At 38.1% G+C, this 20,507-nt stretch overlaps 1 protein-coding gene across 3 annotated transcripts in view; it reads left to right on the forward strand.

The window, feature by feature from the left end:
- LOC149081491 (uncharacterized) overlaps positions 1-20,507 on the forward strand; it is an 80,442-nt gene that overhangs the window by 29,581 nt on the left and 30,354 nt on the right. For all 3 annotated transcript variants that reach the window (XM_089238426.1, XM_089238428.1, XM_089238427.1), the window contains one exon: positions 926-1,348. In XM_089238426.1, coding sequence (XP_089094552.1) covers positions 926-1,348 — 423 coding nt within the window. The remainder of the gene's footprint in view (positions 1-925; positions 1,349-20,507) is intronic.

The raw sequence follows: 20,507 nt of genomic DNA on the forward strand, positions 1-20,507 counted from the left end.
TAAATTACATAATAAACAAAGTGCAATTTATATGTAACATGCAGGGGGGCACCCGAGTGTCTTACTTATTTTGAGGAGTACATACACACACACCTAAGGTTTAATTCATTTTGAGGAATATGCAGCCTTTCTTTGCTTTTATAGGAAGAACGCGGGCTTCTCGCGGATTTTGAGTGAGTAAATTAATCTCGTACGCGTGTCTAGAAATAAACAAACTCTTTTCACGCATTTCTAAGAATCGCACAATTACCTAAAACTTCCAGTGCGACGCAATTCTGCTTTGCATTTCAAAGTGGTCTGTAGGGTAGGGGCCAAAATATCGTTTAAGCTCTTAATATCGCCTACCACTGTTGCTTCTCGATTAATGCTGGGGGCTGGTGGGCAATACCGAAACTATGAATCTCCTCTTCCCCCCCCCCCCCTCTAATTGTTTGTGGGAGATAGACATTGGTGACATTGGTATTGAGGGACCGGTAACAACCCACTTTGTATCCCCAAAACGAGATTTCGAAGTGTTTCCCGGGTTGTGGGTGCATCTGGAATTCCAAATTTATTATATCAAACCTTTATTAAATTCTGAATAGGTACGAAAGAATAAGTGCGAGATGACAAATTTTCACGCATTAGCATAAAAAAATGGAAAAAGTATATCACAAGAAAGCGTGATAAACCATTAAGAATTGTCTATATATAAATCAAAATCAATCGGTAAATATAATATGTGGATGTATCATCCCCAATCAATAAGAATTCTCAATAAGAGAAAAAAAACAGGTTACAGCACCGTCAAATGTTTATTTGCACTCACAACACCATGCGATACTGGAACAAAGACAAATACATTAACGCTGTATCGGGAACTGTATGAAATATCTTCTTTTAGTTGCATGTGGTGGTATTAATTATATTTTATTTTATTTTGCAGAGACAACCACAACTCTAGGCCCTACGACGCATTCAACTAAAGCGACTGAACCAACCTCCAGAAAAACGGAAACTTCATCGATCACCTCGTCTGCATCGAATGCCTCTGATCCCATCCCTCCTACAACAACCTCTATGATATATTCATCGCTAAATCCAGATTCTTCAACTGTAGAAACTACCGACGCAACTATATCAGTCTCAGAAGAAACTACGTCCGAAACTCTTTCATCGAAATCTTCAGGATCAGCTTCACCTGCAACTCTTTCATCAGAAACTTCCGATTCAACTTCACCTGAAACTCTTCGAACCACCCTGGTTACAGAAGGAACCGGAACCTCCTTCTCCGAGACACAAGATATCAACAATGGAAATCAAACGACTGCTGTAGTAGATGCATCGACAGATCGTGTCAGTTCAACAAGTAAGAGATACACATATCTCCGCTAATTTAGGGGACACGTGACGTTCAAAAAAAAAATTTATTACTCTTAGGGCTCTTAGTTTAAAAAATGTGTGTTTCAACAACTTTGGCGTCTTATGCGTACATCAAAAGCCGGCAAATTGGAATGTTTTTTTTTGTCCCCTGAGTCTCAAATTTCACGGAAAAGCATCAATTTTTTTTATTTTGCTCCGTAGGCATATATAAATAAATTTTAGCATGCATTTGACTGTGTGATTTTATTTTCATGATAATTTTGGCAACAGGTGTAATTTTTTTATTGATTAATCGTTTATCCTAATACAAAGTGCATGCTACAATCAATTGATATGAGTCTACAGAGCAAAATATAAAAAAAATATGCTTTTCAATGAAGTTTGAGATGCAAGGGGTCAAAAAATTACCCTTGCAATTTTGCCGTTTTGGTGTATAAATAAGGCGCCAAGCTTGTTGAAACACATTTTTTAAACTAAGTGACCTGAAATTGTTATTATATTGATACTGAAATATCATTAAAGCATTTTTGGAAAAAAATATAGAGTAATAAGTAATTTTTATTTGAACAATCATCTGTCCCCACTTAAACTATTATTTTTGTTGTATTACTTCATGGTTTACTTCAAATGGCTAGACCAGTACTATCCCAGCTTGAGGTACGTGACGAGCTATTTAGGGGTACGCAGAAATAATCGGCAGAGATAGAAGAAAGTAAATTACATAATAAACAAAGTGCAATGTATATGTAACATGCAGTGGGCACCCGATTTTCTTACTTATTTTGAGGAGTACACACACACACACCTACTGCTCAATTCATTTTGAGGAATATGCAGGCTTTCTTTGCTTTTGTACGCGGTCTTCTCGCGCATTTTGAGTGAGTAAATAACCCTCGTAGGCGTGTCTAAAAATAAACAAACTCTTATCACGCATTTCTAAGAATTCTCACAAATACCTGAAACTTACTACTAGTGCGACGCAATTCTGCTTTGCATTTCAAGGAGGTATGTAGGGTAGGGGTCAAAATACCGTTTAAGTTCCTAATATCGCCTACCACGGTTGCTTCTTGATTAATGCTGAAAATGCTGAAAAGGTCGCCACAACCTAAACTAAGAAGCTTTCCCCCAGTAGTTGTTTGTGAAATCTAGACGAACCCGTGTTGTTTTTTCTCTTCTCTGGGAATTTTTTCTGATTTTCGTGTACGATGAGTTAACAAACACGTTTCATCAATAAAGTTCAAGTGATAACGTTATATCATTTGAGACAGTGACAGCAACCGTAACAGGCTACAGTTTGGTTGTTTCTCGGTTTGCGATTCGATTCCGAGGGTGGAGGCCGCCATGTTTGTGAGTTAGGTTGACCCCAATTTTGCCCACTTGAATACTCCCATTATTGCCTTAGACGATATTCGCATAGACAGATGGGGGACAAGATTAAAATGAAAGAGATGGAATAGCGTTAAAAAATAGAGATGGGACTACTGAAAGCAACGGAAGTTTTTCAAGTACCTTTATCTGCATTAAAAGACTACGTAAAAAATCCTGATGATGAACTTCAAAAATTACCTGATGTCCCACTAGGACGAATGCTTTCTTTATCTCCTTAAGCCCCGTTCACATGTACAATAAAACATCCCGGGAAGTTCCCGGTAACGGGGATTTTCGCTACGAACCGTTCACATGACGTTAAGTTTATGCCGGTAATTCCCCCTCTTCTTTCCGAAAGTCGGTCACGTAGGTTGAACGGAAGTGATTGATTCAAGATGGTTGGCGAAGGAGCTTATAGCAGTTTTCGCGGCGCAAAGGATTATGGGAGAGAAGGTCGGTGTCGACCTCCAATCCACCCCGAGAAAAATGGGCTTTTTTTGGTGAGCTTCTCTCCCACCTTTTTCTTCCCTACGAGGGGAAAAAAGTTGTCATGCCGGTAATTACCACCAAAGCGACCCCCTAATCTTGCACATGTGAACGGGGCTTATTATATAAGATTAATTGGTTTAGTATTACGGTGAAACCGGTATAAAACGGAAGGTCAAGAGACTGAAATTATTTTCCGTTTCATAGAGGTGCACGTAAAAATATATGCAGTGATTTATTTTTTTATCGTTTACAAAACTTAAGTTTTCAGAACGTCACCCTAACTTGTATAAACCAACGAGTGTTAAACAAAGACTTGCATATTATTATTTTGAATTTTTTCATGTTTGATGTTTCAAATAATTATATATTTGAAATTTCATATTTAATGCGCTAATAGTTTAACTTCAATATAAAATGTTCTCTTGAATAGCAATAGAATGAGCCCTTACTTTTGTCAAAAATGAAATTTTTTCATAGTGGTTCGTTTCAAAAAAAATCATTTCATAGTGGCGGTTGGCTGAAGTTGGTTTTCTGTGGTTCCCAACTTCAAGGCGCGAATGCGAGCCGATCTCCCCTTCAAAAAGTCTCGCCGCAGTGAGCAACACACCTACAAACAGTAAAAATGTATTTCAATCATAACACATCACTCACTTTCCTTCTGGAATATAGATGGCAGCACTGAAAAATCAAACACAACACTACATATGCACTCAGACTGTTAGGTACGCACACAGTTTCACCTCCGGCACAACTCACGAGGTGGTAAATCGGCCATAAATGGTGATAGACCTGAATTGTGCTCGGTTTGAAAGAAAGAAAAAAGGAAAAAAAAAGACATTGTGGACAGCGAATTGGAGACAGAATCAAGTGACTCTAAAAATCTGTTCACATTGCAGCTAGGAAGTCGATTCCGTTCTTGACTATATCAAAAACAATAAAATTTCTCACATTTGCATATATGATTTCGAGAACCTCTTCACCAGCATACCACACAATAAACTCATTGACATATGTTTTCATCGCTTTCAAAAATACGAGAGAGAGAGAGAGTGTGAGAAAGTTCCCTTAAATTTAATTTCACACACCGGAAAAACCTTGTTAACTTCTGCATTCTTGAAAACGTTCTTTACAATGGAGTACATATCCACAAGCAGATCAAAGGAATACCAATGGGGACCTGCTACTCGAGCGCCCTTGCCACCCTTTTTCTACACTTTTTTTTTAATAATAACGTGATCCTCACGTATTCCCAAGGGATCAGCATGATCCGTCCAGGGAATTTGTTAGTGTTAGTAAACAGCCATGCCCGAACCGGGATTCGAACCCAGACCTGCTCAGTGAGAAGCTAGTTCCCTCACCACTCGACTGCCAAGCGGCATGAACAAAAATCCAAACTGCAATACAACTTTGTTGGCTTTCGTTACATTGATGATCTAATCATTTTCAACAAATGCAATTTTAACAACATCTATCCTGAAGAGCTTTCTCTGAAGGAAACCACAAAAGAAGACATAATAATGTTCCTTTATATAAAAATATACAAAACGTATCGTTTGTATACGTTTCTAGATGTATCAGGGGTCCCATATCACGCCAACTGCACACGCCCCATACCATCACAGAGCCTCCACCAGCTTGAACAGTCCCCTGTCGACATGTAGGGTGCATGGATTCATGAGGTTGTCTCCCTACACTCAAATCCATAATACCCATCAGCTCAAAGCAATTAGAACCGAGACTCGTCAGACCAGGTAACGTGTTTCCAGTCCTCAACAGTCCAATGTCGGTGTTGTCGGGCCCAGGCGAGGCGTAAAGCTTTGTGTCGTGCAGTCATCAAGGGTACACGAGTGGGCCTTCGGCTCCGAAAGCCCATATCGATGATGTTTCGTTGAATGGTTCGCACGCTGACACTTGTTGATGGCCCAGCATTGAAATCTGCAGCAGTTTGCGGAAGGGTTGCACGTCTGTCACGTTTAATGATTCTCGTCTGTCCCGTTCTTGCATGATCTTTTTCCGGCCGCAGCGATGTCGTAGATTTAAATTTTTACCGGATTCCCGATATTCACGGTACACTCGTGAAATGGTCGACCGTGAAAATCCAAATTTCATCGCTACAGGTCTGGACACACATATCCGCACCGTGCCCGAGTGTAGGTCATCACACGGTCAAAGAAAAATTCTTTGCTAAGCAATGCAGCCGTTTACACATATCCGCACCGTCACCAAGTAGTTTATTTTATATTTTTACGGTGACGGTGCGGTCTCGGGAGAGAGAGAGAGCGCAGGTTTTTTTATAAAAGAGGAGAGAGTGCTCATTTATTTTATGTCGCTTCTCAATTTTCATCAATTGCTGAATTATTAGTTCCATTTATTTCTTGATTTTAATCAATTTCCGCATTATTACTTTTATTAATTCTGAATTTTCAATAGTTCTGGAATTATTTCTTCCGTTAATTCTAAATTTTAAAATCTATTCCGAAATTATTTCTTTTATTAATTCTGAATTTTCTCTCTCTCTCATAGGTACTGAAATTATTTCTCCCAATTATTTTTAATCCGTCGATTCTAAATTTTTCATTAGTTCCGGAAACGGTTTCACACATTAGTTTAAAATTATCTCCATCAATTTTGTGTTAATTAACATTTGACGGTGCGGTCTCGGGGGAGTAGATATATTTTTTTTATAAAAGAGCTCATTTATTTTATTTCGCTTCTCAATTTTCATCAATTGCGGAACTATTAATTCTATTTATTTTTCTTGATTTTCATTAATTCTGAATTTTCAATATAATTCCGAAATTATTTCTTTTGTTAATTCTAATTTTCATTGGTACTGAAGTAATTTCTTTCAATTATTTTTAATCCATCGATTCTAAAATTTTCCTTAATTTCGGAAACGGTTTCTCACATTAGTTTAAAAGTACCTCCATTAATTTTTGTGTTAATTCACATTTGTGTAGTTATTTTTTTTTTTTTGTATGGGGGTATTTCTTAGCGTTCGTGTATATTCATGATGCCGATTCCCTCTTCCCACAAAATATATGAAATCTTGTTAAAGAGAGGGGGTGTCCTAAACATTTTTCGTGCCCCGAAATTGTTTAGACGCACCTGGCCTTGCTTCTGTGCGTAATATGTAGAAAACACATGGATAAACATTTTCACAACTTTGATGGGAAAACAAAGTTTAAAATTATGTTTCACATAGCATATAACGAAATTTTGCCGGGGAGATTTTTGTTAAAATAATAATGTAAACTTGGAAAAGTAACTGGGTTTAATTTCCGATGCTCTATAAATGAATCATTGTATTGGTTTGAACATAAATTAAATAGAAAACGGTTCGAAAATTTTTGGGTTTTTCTTATGGGAAAATATAGGAGACATTTTAAATTTGGTACTCACATCAGATGCAACATGTTAAGCCATAAATGCTTAACCCATGTCCTGTGCTCCAAATGCGGCCCTTGGAAGCATTTCATGTGGCCCGTGACAACAAAAAACAAAACAAACCTCTCAAGCGGTCTCAAGCACATTTCAAAATCACTTGAGTGACTAGCGGCATACCTCCAGTTCACTTAAATGTATCACTTGGATCGTGATACATTTGCAGATTATCCTATTGAGTGGTTAGTGGCACATTTCCAAATCTCTCGAGTGGCCCGCGGCACGCTTGCAGAACAATGAAGTGGCCCACACCTTCCAAAAAGTCGAGCACCTTTGTTCTAAATATCTGACAAAGGTGTTTCAGCGACTGGGGCTTTGGCAATGAGTGCTTTAAATTACTATCGAATACTGGTGGGGCATTATCATTGAATCAAGCCCCGGCAGACTAAACACCCCAATTGTTATTGATTTTAATATCCATTTGCCATCTGCAGAGGAGCCAATTTTCAGTTTAGAAGATTCCGCGAACACACACACAGAGTAAAAGATATGCTCGCTCTTTCGTACAATATGCTCCTACTGAGCTGAGATACACTTCTCCGAGGTGTTATCGGAATTTGACACCACCTGCCCCTACAGATGATTATATTTATGATGGCCGTTGACTCTGAATAAAAACGAGTGTGTACGTGAGGAAGAGATTATACCACTCTCGCCCACAGATTGTTTTAATTTCTATATGGCTTTTTTCTTCTCTCCACTTTTATCACTCCGTAAATAATCTCCTCTCTCCAAACTATAAACAAGAATGTATACAGTCAAACTAAGCAAATGGCCGTCTTTTTGTGTGGTCTGATGAGGAATGAGCCGAGCCACGGCCAACTAACGCCCGAGCTACGGTCCTGGCACGGTGCGGATATGTGTATCCAGACCTTACCTCGGAGATGCTATGTCCCATCTCTCGTGCACCGATTATAACACCACGTTCAAACTCACTTAAATCTCGATAACCTGTCATTGTAGCAGCAGTAACCGATCTAACAACTATGCCAGATACTTGTTGTGTTATATATGCGTTGCCGACCGCAGCGCCCTACTCTGATTGGTTCCATATCTCTTTATTTGCATACGCATGCCTGCACCAGTTTTTTTGGCTCTTCAGTTTACATAAACTGTAGTCACCGATAATATTCTTCTAGCAAAATAACTATAGGTATACATGTCACGTGTTTACCAGAGACAAACTTTTTCTCAAACTATCTCTGAGTTGTAAACGATCGTTCGAAAATCTTAGTTCATTTATCTATTTCGCTGTTTCCAAGTAACAATGAAATAACCTGATAATAAATAGAAATAAAGATTACAAATGGGAAATTACCTTTTTCATTACTAAAAAAATGTTTCGTGTGATAATATTCTGTTTAGGCGAACAGAAGAATGTCTTCAAATCGATTAAAACGATTTTTTTTCCCACTATAAGTAATTGTTTTGTTTGCGATACCTAATATTGACACGTGACAATATTTGTAAAGTTGAATGGAGTGAGAGAGAAGCATTCATTTATAATAGTTATAAATGTTACATATTGAAAAGATGAAGGGTCTCGCATCACTATTGCGATGGCAGAGAATGGTGGAACTTCATAAAATTTTGCTCAACAAAACAATTCTCCTTTCATAAATCTTTCTGTCACCAAATATAAACATTATATAGTAATAGTTACCAGATTCCCATAATAGCCGAAAAACTAAGGACTCCTGCTTGTGCTGCCTTAGAGAAACGACATTCATCTCTGTTCGCAACAGATGACGCCACTGTAGTCAAGAAATCTAATTAATTTTCTAATAGAAGCAGAACCACCTTGGGCGAAAATACGGGGGGGGGGGGGGGCCCAGTATCAAAGGTGAAGTCGACTGATCTAATGCATATATGTATAGATGAATCGACATCATCATCATCATCATCATCATCTTGTCCCCCCCCCCCAGACTTCCAAGTCTATCTCCTCCTATAAGAACCACTACCGCTTTTGTTTTCGGTCTCTCTCTCTCTCTGACCTGAACCTGTAAATTTATAGAAATGAAGACACGCCTGCGCACACTCTTGGCAACGTCTCTTACGTATTTTCACAACAGATGGCAACTCTGTACCAACAAACAGCAATATTTCTCCAACCGAAACAGAGACGCATTTAATGTGCGTGTAGTTTTTTCTTTGGAGGAGGGAGGAGGTATATGTTTTCGATGGTGCTGACCTAGTATTCTCCAATATCGAAAGTAAAAGTTGTAAAAGCGGTCTCCGCCTTCACAGTGCTGAGAGCGGTGTACCCCCAATATCTCCGTCGGAAGATCACGTGACTCGGTGTAAACAAACACGATCCCCATAGAGATCAATGTTAAAATTGCCGATTTTAGCACAGAAATGCGGAAATTTATTGGGGTTTTCCACCACATCAATAATTTTAAAAATTGAATTGAAATTTTTGATTTTCGAAACATTGTGAACTTGGGGGGGAAAAAAATTCACCTCGGTATACGTTTTTACTGGTCTGGATTTTACCGGCCTTACACGGCTTTTACTTTAACATATACAGGGTGTCCTGTAAGTACTAATTTTCGGCCTTTATCTCATCAGTCGTTCATCGTTGAGGTATGGTTATAATTTAAAAAATGCTCAAAATGTATCCAAGAATTACTCTGTACCAGTTTCGAGAGTGACAATATAGTGTGTCATGAAATAAAACATATAATTTTTGTACGGTCTCCCTGTCTTCTAGCTTTCAACTAGAAAGTTATTTCCCTGTCTTTTTTTAGTCCAATTTAGTCCAACTACAAAAAAAATTGCGTTTCTGAACACAATACTAGCTGAGCTATTTGAGTTCTAAAACCGAACAAAAGTTATGAAAGAACCGTTGTCCATTCATTATGCTGCTCTTTCCCAACTTTTCTCCAATTTTTGAATTCAATTACGTATCTCAGCGAATATTGCACTTGGAAACCTGGAACTATTTTGTTAAGCCTCAGGCGTGACAGGGCAATAACTTCCCAGCTGAAAGCTAGAAGACAGGGAGACCGTACAAAAATTATATTTTTTTATTTCATGACACACACTATATTGTCACTCTCGAAACAGGTACCGAGCGATTCGTGAACACATTTTGATCTCATTTCTTTATAATTATAACCATACCGCCACGACGCAAGGTTGATGATATAAAGTCTCTGAATTAGAATGTACATTGTACAGGACACCCTATATTCCATCGATGATTATTTCTCAATGATCACGGATGTTCTATTTTCACTCGTGTAGGGTAAACACCTGTTTGTCTATCCAACGTACTTGAAAATCGCATTTTTTTTTATCGATGTTTTGTTCACTTGTTTAGTTTTGGTTTCACCAGTGATAAGGCTGCGACAAAGGAGCGCCTTCTCAAGTTGGAAACGACACAGTATCTAACTCATAGACTAAAGTATAATCGCGCGAATCGAATAACAATAATAAAAAATTCGTTTTACGGAGATAACCTTACTTTCGTATGCTGTGACTTGATGAGATATCGATGTAGAAGGTAGGTAATCTAATACACAAGACGAGGCTGTGTGTTATACCTGAAGTTCATCGAGAAACGACACAAAGACGTTAAGAGGAAGAAAATAAAAATGATATCCGGGAATATTTTAGGAATATTTTCCTTATGCGCGGTGGTTGGTGTGATTGCTACCCAACAAGTTGGTATGTTTCAAAAAAATTTTCTCTCATATCTGTAATAAATACCATTACTTAAGTTTAACTTCATATGTGGTAAAAAGATGTCTTTAGATCAAAATTGTCCATGCATTATTTGTATAATGCATAGTTTCCCAAACTTTTTGCTCCATCGCCCCTTCTTCAGAAATTTTTTTTTCTCTCATCGCCTCCGACTCAAGTTAACCCATATATATCCCATATTATACTCATACCTTCTATTCCCCCCCCCCCGATCTATGCCATCACCCACCGGGGGCGATATTGCCCACTTTCGCAAACACTGGTACGATGCGGAAATTTCATGGGGTTTTCTGTCACATCCATGATTTTAAAAATTGTATAGAATTCTCGATTTTTGAAATATTGAGTTCTCTTAGAGATATACGAAGCCCAGGAGATCAAATATGAAGTAATTAGCCGGACTTACTTTCGAGTTGGATATTCATGCAATAACATTGATTTTAACTTTTTATTTATATCTTCTCAAGCATGAAAATTAATGTCTCCGTATTGTCTTTTGATATTGAACTGCATAAATTCACGTAGTTTAGGATGTTTTAAAATTAATTATGGGCCCGTAAAAAGTACATCGAAAAAGTTCTACAGCTTTAATTAAGCATTTTTGGAAGCTGGAACAGGCAGATGGATAAGTTGAAGTTCAGGGGCGGGGGGGGGGGGTCGAAATACTTAGCTTTAATGCTTATACATTTACCAAAGGAAAATATATATATATACATATATTTATTTATTTATTTCTACGTTTCTTTAAATCCTTTTTTTTATTTGAGTGAAGTCGCCATATGAGTCTCGCAGGAAGTCGCCATATTGGTTAACTTGGACACGGTTTGCATGTCCCTCAAAGAAAGAGGGAGATATCACGTGATCCAAAAAGCCTCATTAAAGAATACCCGGGCAGCGCCGGTTATTATGGCTAGTACTAAATAAGAATGGATCAAAAAATTATCGATTGATGCAGCACATCTTGAGAATTTTTGCAAGAAAATGTTTCAAATTTATTTCATTATCTGAGGTATTTGCAGTGGTTCTCAAACTTTTGTCACACACGACTCCCTTGCCGACTTCATGGTTCATCTGCGGCTCCCCAAAATAGTTTGGTAGATAAATCTCATGTAAAACAAACCACTTCAAAGCATAAACAAGAACACAAATCAATATCTTCAGATCGCCGCGACGCTCAAGAATGGCGATATCCCTATGAGCCGGGACTTAAACTTCGAGATACACTGCCTTAATAAATCAGTTATTTTCCTTTTTTTTGTTCTCGTGTTACTCTCAGCATATTCTGATATGAGTTCCCCACCAATTCGTTGTGTGTACTTCGCAGAAAATGAGAACGTTGGTTACGGCCAGTTGAGATGCGGAATTTCAGTTATTTATTTATTGTCTTATGTGCATTTCTCAAATTTTGCTTAATTTCAGCATTTAAAACCTCGTTCCACGTTAATTTTTTCGAGTGATTTTCTAAATCGGTGCATTGCCGCTTAAAATTTGAGCATATGACCCTTCATAAGGGTTTCGTTAAATCTCCATTTTCTCATAGTGAAGGACCTTGAGTTTGAAACTAAAAAGACAACAGAAAACCTGAAACATGTTTTGTAGTCTTAGGTAGCCTGGTAAAGCTCCGACCAATAATGTGCCATTTTTAGAGAACTTTTTTCTCATTTTCTGATCTATTTTGCATTTGTTGAGGTAAGCCTCAGCTATTGTATGTTGAAGAAAAATTGCTGCAGTCAGAGGAGTAGCAGATATTAGCACCTAATTTCACTTTTTTCATAAGCTAAACATGCGAAATTTGAATTTAATTTCTGTTGAGAAATGAAATTTAAAATGACGCATCTCTCAGGAGAAATTTTCGTTCCCCATCACTCACAAAAATGAACTTTGAAAAAAAAATAACTTTGTTGAAACAATAATGTTTTTTTAAAAATAAAGATACTCAAAACGAATTCAGAAATTCAAAATGTATTTCTCTCTCTAAATTGCTAACACTTGAACAAAAAGAATTAACTGCCTAAAATTTCCTGGAGAGCTACGAAATTTCTAAACGAGAGGGGTTTTGTAAGAGGTTTAGATTGATGTGCTGTATATGCTACCAGGTTCACTACATTGGAGCTCTTTCTGGGCAAAAACTAAGACGTGATGGTCGAAAAAAACATGCGTCAGAAGCTGGGGTTCATTAACTATGTCATGGATGGTCATCGGGTTCTGTATTACGTGCACGGCTGTCGCTCTAGTAATTCAGCTTGGAAGATACTATTGTTGTTTTCTAGCTTACTACTCCAGCACTCGATGCTCTTTCGCTACCAGATATACTGCTGCTGTCCCTCAGATACTTTCGAGCGTTTGATATGAGGGGTGATGTCTTGGAAGAGGCCTGTATACAGAAGGTGACGTCACTGTTGAGACGTTGACATTGACTCTTAATGTAATTGTGACGCCACAGGAATTTACATTTAACACGAATGAAAAAAAAATACAAACGATAATTTGGGAAAGACCCTAACGTCATCACAGCGCCATCTAGCTAGTCTTATCGGCAGCAAGTGCGGAGCAGATCCACTCCCCCCTACTCGGACAGTAAAATCCGGCAAACTTAATTTTTTTTCTTACTCGAATTTGTGAATTTTCGTTGATAAATCGAGAATTTATCATATTCAACTGTGTGATTACGGTTCACCCCTAGTTCGTATTGGTAAATATCATAAATCGCCAATTGATTACTTGATTAACTGAACAAAACTACGGTCCACGATGCCGATTCCGAATGGTAATGTTGGTTACGTTGATACGTGTGAAGAAAGCCAACATAACAGATAATGTTATGAACGTTTATTTTAATTTAATTTTTTATTTCAAAACATGTGTAATGCACGCGTCAAGTACGGGTAAAAGTAATTAATTGGTTTAATGAAGAGGGGAAAGGTTATAAATTTTTCTACATTTATCGGCCCACAAAAGCCATTTTCTTCCGATTTGCAGCGAAATGAATGGGACTCTTGTTGGTCACCGGCTATTAAAATCAACTTGTTTTAAGATCGTACGGATATGCTTTGCGATGATCGTATTTTATTTGACTGGTATGTCGAGGATCTAGTTGTTGTTCTGATTTCGTCACGATCGGTCGCATGTAGTTTTCTCTCCGTCAGTAGTATAACGGAAGTCTTCGGCAACGACCAACCGTAGGCCTAATGGATGTCTGCAATGCGGCATAACGGTCATCTTGAGTATTCGCTTGCTAATTGTGTTTTCCTTTCAGTGTTACGCCTGCCCTCTTTTTAATTATTATTATTTTTTTTTTTTTTGGAGTCCCATGTGCAATCTCTACGGCTATTCACCTGCTAAATTGCTGGATTTCAAGGAGTAGAGTCCACATGTACAAACATCCAGTTTAGGATTGTGATTGGTAATCGTCAGAGTTGAGGTGTCACCAACGGATATTCCAACGGTCGTTTTTCATGCAGTTTTATGGTGATTTCAGTGCTGTGTACGTGCTCAAGTGTGTGCTCAACGGTATTTTCCCCCCTCCCCAGTGATACGTCTGCCCCATTTTTGCCCCTTTTTCTTAGGTTTTTTGTGATTTCAAACCAAGGTAAGTTCTGTTTCATAATTACTCAGTGCAATGGGGAAAATCTGTCCTTTCTCAACTATTTCTGTAGTCAAACGATTGAGTGCGTTAGCTGCAGATTATGCTGACTCAGGTGAGAGTAGAGAGATATTTGATAACGTTGTATTTGATTGGATTAGGGAAAAGTACAAGGAAGGTAACGATGTTAACAAAAATGATGAATGTGATATTGCTGATAATTTTGTTGAACTGTTCTCAGTGTATGTTATGCTTTTGGATACTGATAATAACGAGGAAAATTCGGTACATGATCTTTTGTTGTCCACAGCTCAAACCCTTTTTGATGGGTTAAATACCTCTTCTTGCAAGCATAGTATGAATCAAAAATTTCGAAGTGTGAAAAAGCCAATTGATACCCCCTCCACAGACCCTTCACCTGAAAAATCTCAAAGCAAAAGGGTCAAGAAACTGAAAAAAAAGAAAAAGAATCAGATACATGATTCAAGTGTTAGCAGCTCTGCTTCCTTGTTGGATAGTATTAACCCTTCAAAAGGTATTAAGCAGATAAAGGGCGAACTTGATATGGCTGAAACACCATGTAAAAAGGCCAATAAAAGGACTAAAAAGAACAAGGCCCTTAACAAACAACTTGATAAGTTCCAAAATTCGGGATCAGCTGGGAAACATCAGCTAGATTGTGATAATAACAGCAGTTTTCATCTTGTACCCAATGAAGTGGAGGCTACCCCTCCCGTAGGAAAAAGTGATGGTGATCAAAGTACGAATGACTGTAACGACACATCTTCTACTGACTCATCTTCCGATTGTGACACACATTCTTCACAAACATCATCAACTTTTTCAGTCGAAGGAAACGAATCTTCACATATAAATGCGACACAGCAAATTGAAAATAACACTAAACAGGAACAAACAGTAGAGCAACAATTGCCTAGTAGTGTTGACTCTGATTTGGCTAATCAGCCTAATGACAACAATGGCTTTACTGTTGTAAGTAGGAAAAAGAAAAAGACTAACATTCCACCGATTATTTTGACTTCATGGGGAAACAACTGGATTGCTGATTTCAGCGAAATTAAAGCTGTATGTGAGTTTCCCCCCCAACAAAAGCCAACGGACAACAAAATAACCTTCCAAGTTTTTTCAGAACTTGATCATAGGAAGGTAACAAAAATTTTTGATGACAAAAGATTCAGATATTATACTTATCAAACAAATAGCAACAGAACCTTAAAGTTTGTCATTAGAGGGTTACCTGCAAATGTTAACCCCCTTGACATTAAAGCAGACATTGAAAGGCAGAGTATACCAGTGGTCAAGGTTTGTAATATGAAAAATTATTCAAATGGGAGACCTTTCCCACTTTTTTTGGTAGAAGTTTTGATTGAACATAAGCATTTTGCTAATCTAACATGCATAGGTGACATCAACATTAGTATCGAAAGATACAGAGGAATACAGTCTCCCTTGCAGTGTAGGAACTGTCAAAAGTACAGGCACAGCAGTTATTTTTGTAGGGACCTCCCTGCGTGTGCATTTTGTTCAGGGTCTCATGAGACTCGGAATTGTACTCATAAAGATGATAAATCTAAATTGAAGTGTCTTTTATGTTGTGGCCCTCACACGGCTACATATTCTGGATGTAGTGCTAGACCTGAAGTGCCAGGGAAAAAAGGCAGGATTTTTGAATCTAAACTGCCTGTATCACTTAGGGGCCCTTCGATGGAAGAACTTCCAACTCTCCCTTGTCAAGATGAAGACAACTTTAACATAGGACGCAGCTCATTATCCATAAGATCTACTAACAACACAAACATTACACCTAATTCTAATAAAACACATAACAGAAACATGAAATCTGAAATTTCAGAACTAAGGAAAAAACAAGAATTTTTGCATAATACTGTTAGGAAAGGGCAACATCCCTTAGGACGAGGTAAAGTGGTTAAATCAATTGATGATATTTACCGAGAATTGCATCAAAAGTTGTATAAAAATGTGATGAACCAGCTTATTACACAGAAGAGCTGGACATGAGTGACATCGACATGGTCAATGATGATAGCTATCATACCTTAAATGAGGAAGTGGACTTTTCTAATCAAAATGCTATCTCACTGGCTAAAAAAACACATGGTGATCATTCCAACTCTGATAACATGTCTAAAAATTGCACGGACACCGAACATTTAATCAACAATTTTGGAAAATTGTTGGAAGGGGCTAAAATTGACAAAAACAAGATTCAACAAATACTCTCAGTTTTGATTACTATTCTAATATCGCCTAACAATAGCTCAAACTATTGATGCTCCTCCCAGGCCACTCATTGTAATGGCCTGGAATGCTAATAGCCTTAGAGGCTCTAAACACTTATTCACTCAAATGCTTTTTGATTATCAAGTAGATATTGCACTTATCAATGAAACTTGGTTCCTTCCCAGCACGGTTTTCAACACGGGTGGTTATCAATGCGTCCGACGGGATCGACTACATAACCGGGGGGGAGGAGTCTGTATATTCATTAAAAATTGTATTCCCTATCAACAAATTATTATTTCTGATTCTACTGATATTGAAGCTGTGGCGGTCTCTATTCATATAAATAGAGTATCAATGGACTTTTGTGCAATTTATAAACCGCCTAATAACAGCTTGGAACAACAGCTAGTTAACAATTTTGATTTTGTGGCTGCATCATTCTTAGACATAGCAAAAGCATTTGACCGTTGTGATTATGCTACATTGCTTTCCAAACTCATTGACTTAAATATGCCTCCGCATATGGTCATATTCTTCTATCACTATCTTTTAGGGCGAACTTTTCAAGTAAAAATTCAAAATACACTTTCTTCAATAAAACAAATTCATGCCTCTGTGCCTCAGGGCAGTGTGTTGGGGCCACAACTGTTCCCGCTGTACATTAATGACATACCTTGTCCCCAAAATGGCATAATATCTTTATTTGCAGACGACTGTGCAGTTTTGTCCAGTAGCAGGGATATAAATCAGGCCTTCAGCAATTTACAAGAAACCATGGATGAAATAGAATATTGGTGTGATCAATCTGCCACCCAACTGAATAGTGACAAATGCAAATTTTTGTGGTTCACTAGACGTCGTAAAATACCGGACAGACGACTTCAAATTGGTACACAATCTTTAAGCCCTGTTAGACAAATAAAATACTTGGGCTGTATCCTCAACAAAAATCTATCTTTCTCTTCACACATTGATCATGTAATAAACAAATCTAATAGAATTATGGGTATGCTCAATCGCATCACATTTCCACGGGCAAAACTTTCATTCAAGAGAGAACAAAATTATTCTTTTTAAATCCATAATAAGACCTACTCTGCTCTTTGCTTCGTCAGCTTGAACGCATGCTTGTAAAACGAATATCAAAAACTACAGACTATGCAGAACAAAATACTCAGAAGATTTGTTGGAGCCCCTTGGTTTGTTCGTGGAATAAACATCAGACAAGACTTGGACATACTTCACATATTCACATACATTAAGAAATTAAACAATGATCAATTCGAGCGAATGTTTAGTTCCCAATTCGAACATCTGAGGGAAATTGTTGACTATGATGCTGACTGCTTAAGGAAATATAGGAGGCCCAAACAAATTGGGCGCCTTACATGGGAGAATTTGTAAATATGCTTTCTTCTACAAATCTCATTGTATACATACTATTTTAATACATAAATTCTCTCATTCAATTGTATATACTCACATTACTTGCATACTATGTATCTATCCACTTTTGACATTTATTCGCATCTATTCGATTTGTATCTTCTCATTATTGAATTTTGTATATACACATATATTTCCCAATTGAACTTGCATATTGAACTTGACCTGCATATGATGTACATTTGAAAAAGGTGTAAAAAAAAAAAAGAGCGAGAAGACTCTTTTTGAACTTTGGATTGTTCTGCTTACATAAAATTTGTCAATAGTAAATCCCCATTAATTTCTGATGCACGGAGTTGAAACAGAACTTTATTACCTGTATTGCATTTTTGATGTTATTGCTGGGGTTTTTTGCGTCACGACTCCCATGTGATGTTTTTTCCCCCATTCCACTTCGAATAGATGTTGCTAGCTGCAGATTGTGTGACCTGCTTCTGTGAACTGTGATGACATTTGCCTGCTTCTGTGAACTGTGATGACATTTGCCTGCTTATAGCCAGATCATGACTTTTAACCAATTTGACCAGTTCTTTTTACATACACTACACATTCATGCAAACACATATCTATCTACAAACATGTACACATTTTCTTCTTCACAGCCGTTCTTGGCCAGTTTTTATGCCGGCAGTTGGCCCTCGCGGGCTGGGAATCGGTTTAAAGTTCAATTCTGGTCTGGTCTGCGATGATCGTAATGTTTGTTATTGCGTTGCAACTTGTTGCGTTGTAGCTCTTCTGTTGCTGCACACAATGCGCATAAGTCGCCTAGCACCTCCTTTCACAAGCGATTTCAGCCTGAATTTTTTTGGCTTTGCTGCCATTCTTTGAAGACTCGAGGTACTGCTGTCGAGAGAGGCTAAGAAGGAGGTTAGCGGCTTTGGAGATACTGCAACTGCCACTTCTGGCGCCCACAATCATGCTGCGTTCATTGTCCCTCAAATCTCTTATGTTCCCCATGAACAGGAAAACTGCAGCGTTAACTGGTGCTTCTGACCGGGAGAAAGCTTTTCATCAGCAAATCCGGTTTATTACGTCAGACAGCGCCAGTGCTGCACGGACGAGTCAAAGTTTGAGTGAGGGGTGTTCCTAATTTTTTGGCTACTAAGTGTGTATATTGCTCATAGGTGCAATAGTGGCACAACTATAGCGGCCGTATTCACCGACAGAGTTTAACTACAATCGCGGGTTAAAAGAGTAGAGATCGAAACGGATTGGTTACATATACTTATTTTAGTTATAGGTAGATGAAAGGACGAACCAGAGAACGCAACTATTACACTTTTTATCACAAAAATGAGAAACTTTGCCTGGTTTTAATTTATACAAAAATTGCCACGTTTTTAAGTTTTTAAGACAAATAAATTCAATTGGTCGACTGGTCGACGCGTTTCGGCTCTTCAGTGGAGAGCCGTCATCAGGACCTCGTGGTCAGAATTCACACGAATGAGTCGTGGAGGAGTGATGTTTACGTCTGGTCGTCCGAAGAGTTCGCCTTTGTATTTGCTGCGTCCGAGTGGTCTTTGGATGCAAATTGGGGAGCCATCTGTTGCAAAGTGTTGAAAGTTTTGTCACGACTGAGGTTAATAAAGCCTGTCCAAGCTGACGAAATAGGTGGCGTGTTTCTTCCATCATTAACGAGGAAATTCTGGCATGTTCTGATGAAGTATCCCTCGAGAAAATTCAATTCAGAATTGTGTGTTGCTTTTTTAAAAACAAACGCTTTATCAAAATCAAAATAATGTGAATGTTGCCAACAGTGTTGGGCAATAGCCGAATTATCCGTCCGTCCCTTCTCAACATGCTTTCGGTGTTCGAGAACTCGAATACTTAGATTTCTTCTAGTTTGGCCAATATATCCATTTTCGCAATTCTTGCATGGGATGAAGTAGATACCAGATTCTTTGGAGGGTGAGATAGGATCTTTCAGATGGGAAAAGGTGAGTATATTTGTTGGCTGGAATATTGTATGGAAGTCAAATTTCTTGAAGATAGAAGAGATCATGAAACTTGAAGAATCGAATGGAAGAACAACGGTATTAGAAAACTGTTTTGAGTCAGCTGGGAGCAGGTTCGTGGTGCATGTCTGGGTCATTTTTCTGAGGATCTTGTCGAAGATAAAAGGTGAAAAACCCCGATTAGAAGCGATGTCACGAAGGATATTTAGTTCATTCTGGAGGGAGGCTGAATCACTGCAAAGTTTTAGTGCTCGATGAACACAAGAAGAAAATGCCGAAAGTTTCTGATTGGGAGGATGAAAGTATTTTGCATGAGGTGGCATGGAGATAGCGAATGGCTTACGGTACACAGATGTATGAAATTCAATGTCTGTCTTTTCAATGAGCACGTCGAGAAAAGGCAGCATATTATTTTTTTCTATTTCATAGGTAAATTCAATATGTGGGTCAATAGAATTTATAAAATTGAATAACTCAGTGACATTAACATCAGTCTCATCAACTAAAGTGAATGTGTCATCAACATACCTGATCCAAAGTTTGAAGTGGTGGGTTTCCAAAAGTTTTGTTTCGAAAAAAGCCATATATATGTCACAGAGGATAGGCGAGAGTGGGTTGCCCATGGCAAGACCTTCTGTTTGGCGGTAAAACTTTCCAAACACTGAGAAATAATTGTGCGATACACAAAGTTGGGTGAGTTGACATATTTCATCGATTTCAATCGAGGAGAAGTGGAATCGTTGAACTTTTGTCCCCTCTCTGCAAAAAGCATCGTTTCACAGTAAAGAATTCCTCAGAATTCGTTTCCATCATCCGCAGCATTCAACCAGATAACGCTACAATGATTTCCTTCGATATCAAATCCATGTTTACTAACATTCCTA

This window comes from Pholcus phalangioides, unplaced genomic scaffold (assembly GCF_987345545.1).
Source record: "Pholcus phalangioides strain wild (caught in Gottingen) unplaced genomic scaffold, Ppha-v1.0 ptg000010l_1, whole genome shotgun sequence".
In the NCBI taxonomy this organism is placed as follows: domain Eukaryota; kingdom Metazoa; phylum Arthropoda; class Arachnida; order Araneae; family Pholcidae; genus Pholcus; species Pholcus phalangioides.